Genomic DNA, 15,740 nt, shown 5'->3' on the forward strand with positions numbered 1-15,740 from the left:
TGTTAACATATGTTTATAATCACACTTTAAAATAACAAAAGAAAATACAAATGCTTATTAATAAATAATGGTATATTCGTATAGCTATATACACAAACATGGTTGAATATCATTAATACTAAGCAAAAATTAAAATTGTAGATTATATACATATGTAGTAAAATTATAGAGAAAAGCAAGCGAAAGATAAAAGTTGAGATAGTGGTTATTTATGGGTAAGGGGTAAGAGATGGGAAAGGACACATGGAAAACTATGGAAATACTGATAATGTTTGATTTCTTAAGTTGGATAGTGGGTATAAGATATTGCTTTTGTTACCTTTTGCAGAGCAAAGGAAACCATAAACAAGAAGAAAAGACAACCCTCTGAATGGGAGAAAATATTTGCAAACGAAGCAACTGACAAAGAATTAATCTCCAGAATATACAAGCAGCTCATGGAGCTCAATATCAAAAAAACCAACCCAATCCAAAAATGGGCAGAAGACCTAAACAGACATTTCTCCAAAGAAGATATACATATTGCCAACAAGCACATGAAAAGATGCTCAACATCACTAATCATTAGAGAAATGCAAATCAAGACTACAATGAGGTATCACCTCACACCGGTCAGAATGGCCATCATCAAAAAATCTACAAACAATAAATGCTGGAGAGGGTGTGGAGAAAAGGGAACCCTCTTGCACTGTTGGTGGGAATGTAAATTGATACAGCCACTATGGAGAACAGTATGGAGGTTCCTTAAAAAACTAAAAACAGAGCTACCATATGACCCAGCAATCCCACTACTGGGCATATACCCAGAGAAAACCGTAACTCAAAAAGAGTCATGTACCACAATGTTCATTGCAGCACTATTTACAATAGCCAGGACATGGAAGCAACCTAAGTGTCCATCAACAGATGAAAGGATAAAGAAGATGTGGCACATATATACAATGGAATATTACTCAGCCATAAAAAGAAACGAAATTGAGTTATTTGTAGTGAGGTGGATGGACCTAGAGTCTGTCATATGGAGTGAAGCAAGTCAGAAAGAGAAAAACAAATACTGTAAGCTCACACATATATACGGAATCTAAGGGGAAAAAATGGTTCTGATGAACCTAGGGGAAAGACAGGAATAAAGATGCAGACGTAGAGAATAGAGTTGAGGACATGGGGAGGGGGAAGGGGAAGCTGGGATGAAGTGAGAGAGTAGCACTGACATATATACACTACCACATGTAAAACAGATAGCTAGTGGGAAGCAGCCACATAGCACAGGGAGATCAGCTCGGTGCTTTTGTGACCACCTAGAAGGGTGGGATAGGGAGGATGGGAGGGAGGCTCAAGAGGGAGGGGATATGGGGGTATATGTATACATATAGCTGATTCACTTTGTTATACAGCAGAAACTAACAGCATTGTAAAGCAATCATACTCCACTAAGGATGTTAAAAAAAAAAAAAAAGATACTGCTTTTGTTATTTTTGACAGTACACACACACACGCTCTTACATGTATATTTTAATAATAACAAAATTATATCATTTGTGAAAATAGCACAGGAAATCATGAGAATTTCTAGAAAATAAAATATGACTGGTGCAATTTAAAATGAGAAATTATTAACAATTGTGACTAACAGTGGTCAAAGTGGAAGATATAGCTGAACTCAGTGCAAAAGACCAACAAGTACAAATTAAGAGGGAAAAAAATCATGGTGGAAGGCCCTTTAAGTTCTGGTGAAAAACAAAAAAAATCCCCCACCTGCACACCTAGAACCAAGGATTAAGAAAAAGTTTTAAAAGAGTAGAGGAAATCATAGTTTAGCTAAAAAGGAAACATAATCAGGTAGGCATCAGACTTATCTGCAACACTTGATTCTAAAAAGCAATGGATTTGGGGGAGAGGGGGGAGGAGGATTTGATTCTATAATCCTGAAAACAGCCCAGCCATGTCTCAAGTGCAAAGACAGAGTTAAGACCTTGGATCTGCAAGCACTCTGAAAGCTTACTGTCAAAAAAAATAGCAAAACAAAGGGTAAAGTAGACACAGACTCCAAATATAGTAGGAAACACAAAAATAAGTAAAGCTTGTAGTTGGGCAGGAGGATGGTAGGACTTTTAACATGGTGAAGCTGGGAGCTTGGTCCTTTCCTCAAAGAGCAAGGATAAAACTGGACAAAACTGTCAAAAGCTACCACTGGAAACTGTCCAAAGGCATACAACAAGGTGAGAAGCGTTAACTCATAAAACTACTGAACCTCAGGTAAGGAGAGTAGGCGTCAGCATCATTCCTGACATCTCAGCACGGTCAGAGCAGTCATCCTTCTACCGTGGGCAAGCTGTGAAAATCAGCGGCTGCACTGCTCACTCTATTACAGGCTCACTTGAGTCAGATTGGAGCTTGTAGAACCCCAGATGTGTGGTCACTGTAAGGGACAACAGCCATCTCAACAGCAAACAGGGAAGGCCGGATGCTCTGTGGGGCTGAGGTCGTGAGCCTACATGGCTCAAGCGACAGACCAGCAGATTCATCAGAACTGAACAGGAAGATACAGGAAACGGATGGCCTCAGGGGACCTTGGTAAGCTCGACACACATCCCTCGCTGACAGGCTGCCTGCGCGTGCAGAGGAGACGTGAGAGGGCCCAGTGGGAGGCCAGAGCTGGCGCAGTCTGGACGCACCCCCAGATCCCCTGGAAAGGCCGGCACCTTCCTGGCTCCAGGTGCTTCAGCACGACTTCCGACCAGTGGTTGGCTCATCACGAAGTGACGCAGACACAGAGTTGACCCAAGGGAAACCAGGCTTAAAAATGAAAACAATGAAAATATCGGCAGAGATAGCGATGGCCACACCCCCTGAGGAGACAGATTCCACAGATGAAGTGCAGGCAAGTTACTCAGCAGACAACCACCCCTCTCCCCCAGGCGGAGAGAGTCAGAATCCAAAGGTGTGGCCATGTATGTCAGATGTCCAGCTTTTGATGAAAAACTAGAAGGCATGCAAAGAAATAGGAATGTGTAAACCTTACTCAGGAAAGCAAAGCAGTCAATAGAGTGGGTCCAGCAGGTTGACTTAGTAGACAAAGATTTCAAAGCAGCTATTATGAAAAAAAAAAACTTAAAAATTATTCTGAAAGTTCAAGGAAAGTATAGAACACTGAATAAAGAAATAGACAATATTAACAAAGAGGAATCATTTTTTAAAAGAGCTAACTGAAAATTCTGGAGTTAGAACATATAGGAACTGAAACTGAAAATTCACTAGAGGGACTCAGTGGCTGATTTGAGCTGACAAAGAATCTGAATTTGAAAATGGGGACAACAAAACCAGAGATTATCCAATCTGAAAAACAAAAACAAAAAATATTTTTAAAAAATTAACAGATCCTCAAGACCTGCAGGACATTATCTAGTGAACCAACATACATGTACTAGGAGTCTGGGGAAGCGGGGGGGAGGGAGGAGGAATAGAACAAATTTTTTGAAGAGCTAATGACCCAAAACATTAACCTACCAGTGAGTCCCAAGTAGGATAAATACAAAGAGAGCCACAACTGGACATATCAAACAGTTGAAAGAAAAAGACGAGAAAATCCTAGAAACAACAAGAAAAAAAAAAAACCATCATGTACAGGGGAACAACAATGTGATTAATGGCTAAACACTTATCAGAAACAACAGAGACCACAACACGACATTTTCTAAGTGCTGAAAGAAAAAAAATAGTGTGAACCAAGAATTCTATATTTAGCAAAAACTATCCTTCAGAAATGAAGGTGAAAGAAAGATATTCTCTGATTTAAACACAGGATTTGTTGGTAGTGAGCTACCTTATCAGATATACTAAAGCAGGTGCTTTAAGGCTGAAAGAAAAAGTGACGCCAGATGGTAACTAGAATCTACAGAAAGAAACATCACTGGAAAAAATATGTGGGTAAATATAAAAGATTATATAAATAAAATTTTCCTTTCTCAACTTTCAATTTAAAAGACATGACTGCATAAAATAATTATAGCACTGTATTTGGGGGGTCACTGCATATATAGATTTAATATGACAATAATAGCACAAAGGAGGGAAGGAAATGGAACTATATTGTAGAATAGTTTCTACATTTTACCCAAATTAAATTAGTAATCATCTGAAGTAGAATGGTAAATTAAGATGCATACTAAAGGGACTTCCCTGGTGGCACAGTGGTTAAGAATCCACCTGCCAACGCAGGGGATACGGGTTCGAGCCGTGGTCCGGGAAGATCCCACATGCCACAGAGCAACTAAGCCCGTGTGCCACAACTACTGAGCCTGTGAGCCACAACTACTGAGCCCACGTGCCACAACTACTGAAGCCTGTGCACCTAGAACCCGTGCTCTGCAACAAAAGAAGCCACTGCAATGAGAAGCCCGCCTACTGCAACAAAGAGTAGCCCCCACTCGCCGCAACTAGAGAAAGCCCACGTGCAGCCACGAAGACCCAACGCGGGCTTCCCTGGTGGTGCAGTGGTTAAGAATCCACCTGCCAATGCAGGGGACACGGGTTTGAGCCCTGGTCCAGGAAGATCCCACATGCCACGGAGCAACTAAGCCCATGTGCCACAACTACTGAGCCCGCAAGCCACAACTACTGAGTCTGAGCGCCACAACTGTTGAGCCTGCGTGCCACAACTACTGAAGCCCGAGTGCCTAGAGCCCATGCTCCACAACAAGAGAAGCCACCGCAGGGAGAAGCCCACGCACCACAACTAAAAGTAGCCCCCGCTCGCCGCAACTAGAGAAAGCCCGCGCGCAGCAACAAAGACCCAATGCGGCCAAAAATAAATAAATAAAAAATAAATAAATTTATTTTTTAAAAAAAGATGCATACGAAAGAAAACACCTAGAGAAACCACTCAGAAGTCACTTTTTTAAAGGTCAAAATCAAAGGTGTTACAATTGTACACTAAAAATATCCGTTCAAGGCCAAAGGAGGCAGTAAAGCAGCAGCAGCAGAGCAAAACCAACGTGAAATACACAGGAAAAAACCCGGAAGACATAACTCCTCCCACATCAATAGTTATAACACACATAAACCGACGATCAACAGGCAGAGACTGTCAGACTGGTTTTAAAAATAAAAGACAGGATCCAACTATACGCTGTCCATAGAAGACACACTTTAGATTCAAAGGCACAAATAGTTTCAAAGTAAAAGGATGGGGGAAAAAATACAGAAGAGAGCTGGAGGGGGTACAGTAATTTAAGACAGATTGGTCTTTATGACAAGAAATGTACTAGAAACAAAGGGGTATTTCACCATGATTAAACGGTCAATTCATCAGGAAGATGTAACAACTATAAACACAAATGTACCAAAATACGATCAGCAAAAAGTGACAGATTTGAAAGGAGAAACAGTAAATCAGCCATTGACAGTGACGCCAATACCTCCATCAGTAATAATAGAACTAGAAAGAAAATCAACAGCGATGTAGGCGATCTGAACAACAATTAACTGACCTGACTTGCCATTTATATGATACTCCTCCCAACATCAGAAGAACATGTTTTCCTTTCAAGCCTGAGGATGGAGCATATGTGAGGCCGTAAGACAAACTGCAATATGTTCACACCACAGAAATCATACAAAGTACATCCTCCAGTCACAACAAAATTTAATTTAAAATTACCAATAGTAAGACATTTGATAAATCTCCAAGTATTTGGATATTAAGCAACACAATTCTAAAAACCACAATGGAAATTATAAAATATTTTCTGAAAATGAAAATACAACATATTAAATTTATGGGATGCAGCTAAAGTACTGTTCAGGAGGAAATCTGTAGCTAAAATACATGTATGAAAGAAGATCTCAAATTTAAAACCCTAACTTCTCTCAAGAACTAAAGGTACCAATTAAATCCAAAGTACCAGCAGAAGGAAGAAAGTTATAACACAGTTTAGAGTGGAAATAAATGAAATACAACAACAGAGAAAACAAATGAATACCAAAACTGGTTCTCTGAAAAAACCAATATTGACAAACCTTTAACTAGACTGACCAAGAAAAAGACACAAATTAGTAAAATCAGGAATCAAAGAGGAGATATTCTATTGATTTTACAGAAATTTAAAGGTTATAAAGGATTCTAAGAGAATACTATGAATAACTATATGCCAACAAACTAGATAACTTAGATGAAATGGAAAATTTCCTAGAAAGATAGAAATTACCAAACCTGTCTTAAGAAGAAATAAATATCTGAATAGACTAAATAACAAGAATAGAGACAAACAGTAATTTTAAAATTCCCCACCAAGAAAAGCTCAGGCTTGGGGGCTTCCCTGGTGGCACAGTGGTTAAGAATCCGCCTGCCAATGCAGGGGACACGGGTTTGATCCCTGGTCCGAGAAGATCCCACATGCCACGGAGCACCTAATCCCGTGCACCACAACTACTGAGCCTGCGCTCTAGAGCCCACGAGCCACAACTGCTGAGCCCACGTGCCACAACTACTGAAGCCTGCGCACCTAGAGCCCAGGCTCTGCAACAAGAGAAGCCACCGCACTGAGAAGCCCGCACACCACAACAAAGAGTAGCCCCCGCTCACCGCAACTAGAGAAAGCCCGCGCGCAGCAACAAAGACCCAACACAGACAAAATTTAATTAATTAATTAATTAACTTAAAAAAAGAAAAAAGAAAGAAAAGCTCAGGCTTAGGGGCTTCACTGGTTAGTTCTACCAAACATTGAAAGAACGAAGACCAGCCTTTCACAAATTTCCAGAAAATAAAAGAGAAAGAAACACTTCCCAACTCATTCTACAGGGCCAATAAATATTACCCTGACACTACAGGCAGACAAAGATATCATGAGAAAAATAAAAAATATCAGCAAACCAAATCCAGCAACATATAGAGAAAAGATTAAACACCATGACCAAGTAGGATTTATCCCAAGAATGCAAGGCTGTTTTAAAATCTAAACATCAAGTAATGTAATATATTAATAACACATAAGAACCACACCTCAGTATATTCAGAAAAAAAGCAACTGACAAAATCCAGCATCTATTCATGATAAAAACTCTCAACAAACTAATACTACAAGAGAACTTCCTCAACCTGATAAACTGCATCTCCCCCAAACCCGCAATGAATATCCAACCTCGTGGTTAAAGACTGAGTGCATCCCCTCAAGATCAGAAACAAGGAGAGCATGTCTCTTCCACAACCCAACATACGACAGTGTGTTCTGTACTGGAGGTTGCAGGCAGTGCGGAGGAGGGGAGGGCAGGGTGGGAGGCTTATGCACTGAGTATCTGTGTCCCCCCAAATCCGTACTTTGAATCCCTACCCACTGTGGCCGCATCTGGAGAACGGAAGAGATTAAGGTTAAATGAGGTCATAAGGGTGGGGCTTATCCAAGAGGGTTCACGTCCTTATAAGAAGAGGCACCACAGAGCTGGCTCACCCTCCTGACCCTGCTCACAAAGAAGAGGTCATACGGGCACACAGTGAGATGGCAGCCATCCACAAGCCAAGAGAAGAGGCCTCAGGATGAGACCTACTTTGCCAGCACCATGATCTTGGACTTCCCAGCCTCCAGAACTGTGAGGAAATTAATTTCTGATGTGTAAGCCACCAACCTGTGGTGTTTTGTGTGGAAGCCTGAGCTGACTAATACAGGAAGGAAAGGAAGGAAGGAAGGGAAGAATCCATATTGGAAAGGAAGAAGTAAAGTGATCTTTACCCATGGATGACATGATCCAATTTCAGAAGGTTGCAGTATACAAAATCAATATATGAAAATCAATTGTATTTCTACATCCTGGCAATAAACTATATAAAAACTAAATGATTCAATTCATAATACCATTAATTTCACAAAGTGTAAGACGTGTACACTGACAACAGAAATTACTGAGGGAAATTTAAGAAGACTTAATAAAAACAGAGACAGTTCAGGTTTATGAATTAGCAGCTTCAAAACTGTTAAAGATGGCAATTCTCCCCAAGTTGATCTATAGATTCAATAACAACTTTCATGAAAACTCCCACAGGCTTTCTTGTAGAAACTGGGAAACTGATCCTAAAATTTATTTGGAAATGCGAAGGACCCAAAATAGTCTAACAGTTTTGAAAAAGAACTTAAAGGACTTACACAATCCAATTTCAAAATTGACTATAACGCTACAGTTATCAAAACAATGTGGGGCTGGTGTAAGGACAGGCATGTAAGTCGATGGAACATAAGAGAACACAGAAAATACTTATAGTCAATTGATTCTTGACAAAGGTGCCAAGGCAATTCAGTGGGGGAAGAGTTAGACTTTTTGAGAAATGGTGCTAGAACAACTGGATATCCATACATAAAATGATGAATTTAGACCCATACCTTACATCATAAAGACACAAAACAACTTGGTCAAAAATGGTTCATAGGCCTAAATGTATGCTAAAAATATGTATCTCCCAGAATAATGCATTGGGGAAAAAATCTGTGTGTGACTTTGGGCTAGGCAGAGTTCTTAGCTATGACACCAAAAGCATGACTGAAAGAGAAAAAAATTGATAAATTGGAGTTTTTCCTTGCATGATTAAGAAATAAAAAGATAAGCCACAGATACAGAGGAAATATTTACAAATCACATTTCTGAATAAGCAACTGTATTTGTAACATACAAAGAACTCTTACACCTTGACAATAAGAAGACAATCTGATTTTAAAATGGGTTAAAGATATGAATAGATATTCCATCAAAGAAGATAGATAAATTGCTAATAAGTACAGTAAAAGATATCCAACACCACTAGTGATTATAAAATCCAAGTAAAACCACACTAAGGTACCACTACACACACACTAGAATGGCTATAATCAAAAACACTGAAAGCAACAAGCGTTTGTGAGGATGTGGAGAAACTGGAACCCTCGTGCATTGCTTTTGGTGACATAAAATGCTGGAACAACAGTGAAAAACTGCTTGACAGTTTCTTGAAATGTTAAACATAAACTTACTAAATGACCCAAAAATTCTACTTCTGGGGCTTCCCTGGTGGCGCAGTGGTTAAGAATCCACCTGCCAATGCAGGGGACACGGGTTCGAGCCCTGGTCTGGGAAGATCCCACGTGCCATGGAGCAACTAAGCCCGTGTGCCACAACTACTGAGCCTGAGCTCTACAGCCCGCGAGCCACAACTACTGAGCCCACACGCCTAGAGCCTGTGCTCCGCAACAAGACAGGCCACCACAATGAGAAGCCCGCGCACCGAAACAAAGAGTAGCCCCCGCTCGCCACAACTAGAGAAAGCCCGCACAGCAATGAAGACCCAATGCAGCCAAAAATAAAAAAATAAATTAAAAAAAATTATACTTCTGGGTTTCTTCCCAAGAGAAATGAAAACACATTTCCACACAATGATCTGTACGCAAATGTTCATAGCAGCAATATTCATAATAACCCTAAACCAGAAGCAATACAATCTACCAAGTGTTGAATGGATGGATAAATTGTGGTACACTCAACCAATAGAATACCACTCAGCAATTTAAAGAGGAACAAACTTCTGGTACGCTCTGCAACACAGATGAACCTCAGAAACACGCTTAGTGAAAGAAGCCAGACACGAAAGGTCGCATATTGTATGATGCCATTTACATAAAATGTCCAGAAAAGGCACACGTGTAAGAGGCAAAAAGCATATCAGTGGATATCTGGGGCTGGGAGTGGGAACAGGGTCTGACTGCAAACAAGCATAAGGAAACTTGTGACAATGGAAATGTTCTAAAACTGGAATGTAATGGTTGTGCAACTCCATAAATTTACTAAATAATCATTGATTTGGGGCTTCCCTGGCAGTCCAGTGGTTAAGACACCACTTATATACAATTAAAATGAGTGGATTTCATGGATTTTAATGTTAATTACATCTTACTATAAACAGAAAAAAATTAAATAATGGTTGGGTTTCAATTATTGATCTTAATATGAATAAAGCCATTTTAAAGTAGCAATTCCTAAGACATTAAAAACATAATTTCTTAAAAATCTGGAACAATATTTCCAAGGATTTCAACAAAATATAAGAGATAAGGGCATGTTAAATAAATTGTACTAACATAAAATTCTGTACAGCTGTATTATTGTAAAATCTTCAAGACGCCTTGTTAAATGGCATTAACAAAACAGTACTAATCCATATATGAATGTAACATATTCATGTACATATGTGCACATATGTGTACATATGTAAGTGCACTGAGGTGGGATAAACAGGTAAGGAAAGACAGCTAATACTCTCCATACTGTTTTACTTTTTTATAGGTATGTACCTAGGTCTTGTTCTGTAATTTATAAGAAATTTAAGGCAAATAACACCAGAATACACAGCACATATGTAACACTTTACAGAATATAGCCAAGGATATATACAGAGGAAAATTAATAGCCTTTCTTATTAGAAAACAATTAAATGAAATAGTCAACTCAAGCTAGGGGGAAAAGAGAAAAATGTGTTTTAAAATATCATAAAAAATGAAAGTTGATGGGTTTCCCCGGTGGCACAGTGGTTAAGAATCTGCCTGCCAATGCAGGGGACACGGGTTCGAGCCCTGGTCCGGGAAGATCCCACATGCCACGGAGCAACTAAGCCCGTGCGCCACAACTACTGAGCCTGTGCTCTAGAGCCCGCGAGCCACAACTACTGAGCTCACGTGCCACAACTACCGAAGCCTGCATGCCTAGAGCCCCTGCTCCACGACGAGAAGCCACCGCAATGAGAAGCCTGCGCACCTGAACGAAGAGTAGCCCCCACTCACCGCAACTAGAGAAAGCCCACATGCAGCAACGAAGACCTAACACAGCCAAAATAAATAAATAAATAAATAAAATAAATTTTAAAAAGTAAAAGTTGAAGTTAATGAATTAGGAAAACAAAAAAAGTAGATTGATAAATCAAAGAACCAGTTCTTTTGAGAAAGCTAAAAACTTGAACACCGATGGAAAAACACAACCACCTCCTTGTTGATTTTCATAAAGAAGGCACATATATAAAACTTAGAAACTACTAAGACAATTTTTACTAGAGATTGGGGTGGGAGGGCCAGGCAGTGGCTTCACCCACACAGCCCATGGGTGGGCTTCACTCATACAGACTACGAGTTCAAGGCACACCTCAGATGTTGGCGTTTTTAAGCCTTTTTGGTTGGTATGGGCTGAGGGAGGCCTTTGGCCATTCAGGCCACATACACCTGACCTTCCATCACCTCACCAGCTTCTCAGTCTCCTGTTCTCTTCCTCTCTACTCACATTTTCTCACACAGGTTAGTTTGTCTCCTGTGTTGCTTGGACATCATATAACATCCATGCCCTCAGTAGCTTAAGCAAAATGTTAACACACACACACACACAGTTCTTCCTCTAAGATGAACTCCAGGGCCAAGGGAAAGGAATTACACATAAGAGAGTTCCTCTTCACCTTTCAGGAAGGACAAGATACTCCAGGGTTGGGAGGCAAAGCTCCTGGCGCAGTTGTGCCCTGCAAGCAGCACTTCCTGCCCATCCCGCCTGGGATCCCTGCCCAGGAAAACAGACACAGGCCGCAGGAGGCCTGGGATGCCTGGGGGTGGGAGCGCCTACCTGGATCAGGCTGTACTTCTGGTCTCTGTTCTTCAGGATCATGGTGTTCCGCCACTGCAGGTACTTCTCCTGGTGGGCCTGGATCTCAGAAGTGAGGGTGGAATTCCGGCTCCGGAAGTCCTCCAGACTGGGGGCAGGAGGAGGGGACATAGCCAGCAGTTTTCCCTCTGTAAGATCTTCCTGGGAAATGGGCAACCCAAACTCCTGGCTCAGCTCCTTGATCATGGAGGAGGAGGGCAGCAGGTCCCCGGTGATCACCTCCCTGAGCCTGGAGCTGTAATGGCAGATGCAGTAGATCCTGGAACACAGAAGAGCCCCACTCAGCCTGCCTGCCTGGCACGACAGGTCAGACGGCCCCCATTTTATGAGAGGAAACGAAAACACAGAGAGGTTGATGAGCTGGTCCCGGGTCACCCAGCTCGTGCACGGGAAGCTTAGATGCCATGTGCTGAGCCCACGGGGTTGAGGTGGGGGGAGATATCCCCTTCCCTCTCCCCTCTCAGTCCCCCCGCAGTTAAAGGCTTCCCACTTTCTGCTCTGATTATTTTTCAGTTCCGATGGCCTTATTCCCTACCTCGCACCAAGCCACGCCCCACCAGGGAGTGGCCTCAACGGGCTGGCCATCGGGGGTGTGGACCCCAGAGCTCCTTCCCGCCCAGGCAGAGGGTACAAGGCACAGAGCCTCATGTCAGCACAGCTCGAGGACTGAGTGGTCACCCCCACCCCCACCAGGGTGAGCGGACGGCCCCTTGTTAAAAAGACATTCAGCAGGCACAGCTGGGGTTCGGGTTAGGCTGCCTTCTGTCCGCAGCACGCTTCCGAAGGCCCCCTGGCAGAGCATGCGGGACGGCGGCGCACGGGCCGTGCCGCACCTGCTCAGCGCCTGAAAGACCTGCGGTGGCACCGTGTTGCGCACGTAGAGCGCCGCGTGCTTCACCAGCTGCGCCAGCGGCTGGGACAGGCGCACGTGGTACGGGACAGTCTCCAGGTCGGCGTAGAGGCGGCGGCGGAAGCGCAGCTGCGAGTTGTAGAGCGCCTTGTAGGAGCCGGGCTCCGCCCGCGCGACCCTGCAAGAGAGAAGAGGGGCCCCACGCCGCTGCCGCTCTGCCCGCCACGGAGCTCGGCGCTTTCCCAGGGACGCTGGCGGTGAAAACCCTGCCACTGGCCTGGGCTTGCGTGTGTCCCGCCGCCCCCGCCCCATCTCTGTCTCCTCCCCCTCCCCTACCGACCCGCCCCTCCCACTGACTCTGCGTCCTCCTCCCCCCCCCCCCCCCCCCGACCGCTGTGCCACCCACTGTGTTGGGCTCAGGTTCCTCCACCTTCTTGAACCCGGTGAATCTGCACGGAGCCTGCGCATCCCACCCTGAGTCTGTGTGTTGGGGTGGGGGCGGTTCCCCTTTGGCGGGGGGGTCCCTGTTCAAGTCTTCTGCCCATTCTTCCACTGGGATGTTTTTACTGTTTTCTTATTTGTTCACAGGCGTTTCTGTATTCTCAGAATACTAGCTCCATACATTGCATATACTTTTTTCTCAGTTTGTGGCTTTTCTTTTCGCAATTTTTATGGTCTTTGGGTGAACAGAAGTTACTAATTTTAATATAGCCAAACCTGTCATTTTTTTCCTTTATTTTTTCTACTTCTGTCTTATTCAAGAAGTCTTTCTTTATTCTGAGGTCATGAATATGTCCTCCTATAGTATTATCTATAAGCTTTACAATAGATTTTTCTTCTACAAGAAAGGTGAGAATATACAACGGGGAAAAGACACTCTTCCATAAGTGGTGCTGGGAAAACTAGACAGCTACGTGTCGAAGAATGAAATTAGAACATTTTCTCATACCATATATAAAATAAACTCAAAATGGATTACAGACCTAAATATAAGAAGAAAACATAGGCAATATGTTCTTTGACATTGGTCTTAGCAATAATTTTTTGGATCTGTCTCCTCAGGCAAGGGAAGCAAAAGCAAAAATAAACAAATGGGACCTAATCAAACTTAAAAGCTTTTGCACAGCAAAGGAAACCATCAACAAAATGTAAAGGCAGCCTACTGAATGAGAGAACATTGGCAAATGATACGTCTGATACGGGGTTAATATCTAAAATATATAAAGAACTCATACAACTCAGTGTTAAAAAAACAACCCAATTAATAAATGGGCAGAGGACCTGAACAGGCATTTTCCAAAGAAGACATACAGATGGCAAACAGGTACATGAAAAGATGTTCAATATTACTAATTATTAGGGAAATGTAAATCAAAACCACAATGAGGTATCACCTCACAGAATGGCTATCATCAAAAAGACAAGAAATAAAGTGTTCGTAAGGATGTGAAGAAAAGGGAACCCTCCTACACTGTTGGTGGGAATGTAAACTGGTGCAGCCAGTATGGAAAACAGTATGGAGGCTCCTCAACAAATTAAAAATAGAACTACTATATGATCCAACAATTCCACTCCTGGGTATGTATCGAAAGAAAATGAAAAAATATTTTGAAAAGATATATGCACCCCAATTTACAACAGCCAAGATATGTAAGCAACCTAAGTGCCCATCAGCAGATGAATGGATAAAGAAGACACGATATACAGATACAGTGGAATATTGCTCTGCCATTAAAGAGAATGAAATTTTGCCATTTGCAACAACATGGATGGACCTTGGAAGGTATTAAACTTAGTAAAATAAGTCAGAGAAAGACAAATACTGTATGTTCTCACTTATGTGTGGAATCTGAAAAATAAAATGAACAACAACAAGATTTTTCTGGTGAAATCTGAGTAAGAACAGACAACTGTGGTCTAGTTAACTGTACTGCATCCATCAATATGTCAGATGTCACCACTGGGGGAGACAGGGTGTTGGGTACCTGGAACCTCTCTATGATTTTTGCAACTTATTGTGAGTCCATAATTATTTCAAATAAGTTTTTACTCTGTCTGGGATTGATTTTTGTGAATTGTGTGAGCCAGCAAATTAGGAAACTCTCAGCGAATAAGGAATAGAGTGGAACTTCCTCAAGTTAATAAAGGACATCTACAAAAAACCTACACATAATGGGGAAAGACTGCCTTCCACCAAAGATCAGAAACAAAGCAAGGATGTGACAACTCTTACATAAAATAGTACTTCAAGTCTTAGCTAGCACACTAAGGAAATGAAGATATACAGACTGGAAAGGAAGGAATTCAACTATTCCTATTTGCAGATGACATCTTGGTCAGTGTAGAAAATCCCAAGGAATCTACCAAAAACAAACAATCAAACAAACAAAACTCCTCAAACCAATAAGTGAGTTTAGCAAGGCTGTAGAATCAACATAGAAAAATCAATTATATTTCTATATACAAGCAATGCACAACTGGAAACTGAAATTAAAAAATACAGTACCATTTAAAAATAACTCAAAAAATAAAATACTTAGATATAAATCTACCAAATACGTACAGGTCTTGTATGCTGAATACGCTGATGAAAGAAATTTTTAAAAATCTAAATAAGTGGAGAAACATACCATATTCATGGATTGGAAGGCTCAAATAGTTCTCTCCAAATGATACATAAGTTTAGCATAATTCCTATCAGCATTCTAGAAAGATGTTTTGTAGATATATACAGCATATTGTAAAATTTATATGAAAAGGCAAAGGATCTAGAACAACAAAAACAATTTTGAAAAAGAATAAAGCGTCCTGACTTTGATTATATAGCTATGGTAATCAAGACTGTGTAGTATTGGTGAAGGGACAGACACACAGATCAATGGAACAGAATTGAGAACCTAGAAATAAATCCATACAATTATGACCAACTGACTTTTTATAAAGATGCAAAAGCAATTCCGTAAAGGAAGATAATATTTTCAACAAATGGTGCTGTAGCAATTGGATATATGTAGGCAAAACAAAACAAAACAAAAACTCAACCTAGGTTCCAGTTCAAGATGGTGATGTAGGAAGATCCTGAACTCGCCTCCTCCCAAGGACACACCAAATCTACAGCTACGTATGGAACAATTTCCTCTGGGGGAAAAAATACAAAAACAAAAACTAAAAACTAGCTGAATGACCCCTTCACATAGGGCAAAAGAGAAACAGGCCACATCAAAACAGAATTCCAAAT

At 41.5% G+C, this 15,740-nt stretch overlaps 2 protein-coding genes across 5 annotated transcripts in view; one reads left to right on the top strand and one right to left on the bottom strand.

Annotated features, from left to right (window-relative positions):
* ACAD9 (acyl-CoA dehydrogenase family member 9) overlaps nt 1-3,425 on the top strand; it is a 65,515-nt gene extending 62,090 nt beyond the window's left edge. Inside the window, exon 19 of the transcript XR_009701641.1 lies at nt 329-3,425. The gene's annotated coding sequence lies outside the window, so the exon portion shown is untranslated. The remainder of the gene's footprint in view (nt 1-328) is intronic.
* CFAP92 (cilia and flagella associated protein 92 (putative)) overlaps nt 1-15,740 on the bottom strand; it is a 77,012-nt gene that overhangs the window by 8,242 nt on the left and 53,030 nt on the right. For all 4 annotated transcript variants that reach the window (XM_061197347.1, XM_061197346.1, XM_061197348.1 and 1 more), the window contains exons 11-12: nt 12,486-12,680; nt 11,614-11,911 (exon numbers count right to left, since the gene is read on the bottom strand). In XM_061197347.1, the coding sequence (XP_061053330.1) occupies nt 11,614-11,911; nt 12,486-12,680 (493 nt within the window). The remainder of the gene's footprint in view (nt 1-11,613; nt 11,912-12,485; nt 12,681-15,740) is intronic.

The sequence above is a fragment of the Eubalaena glacialis genome, chromosome 7 (assembly GCF_028564815.1).
Source record: "Eubalaena glacialis isolate mEubGla1 chromosome 7, mEubGla1.1.hap2.+ XY, whole genome shotgun sequence".
In the NCBI taxonomy this organism is placed as follows: Eukaryota; Metazoa; Chordata; class Mammalia; order Artiodactyla; family Balaenidae; genus Eubalaena; species Eubalaena glacialis.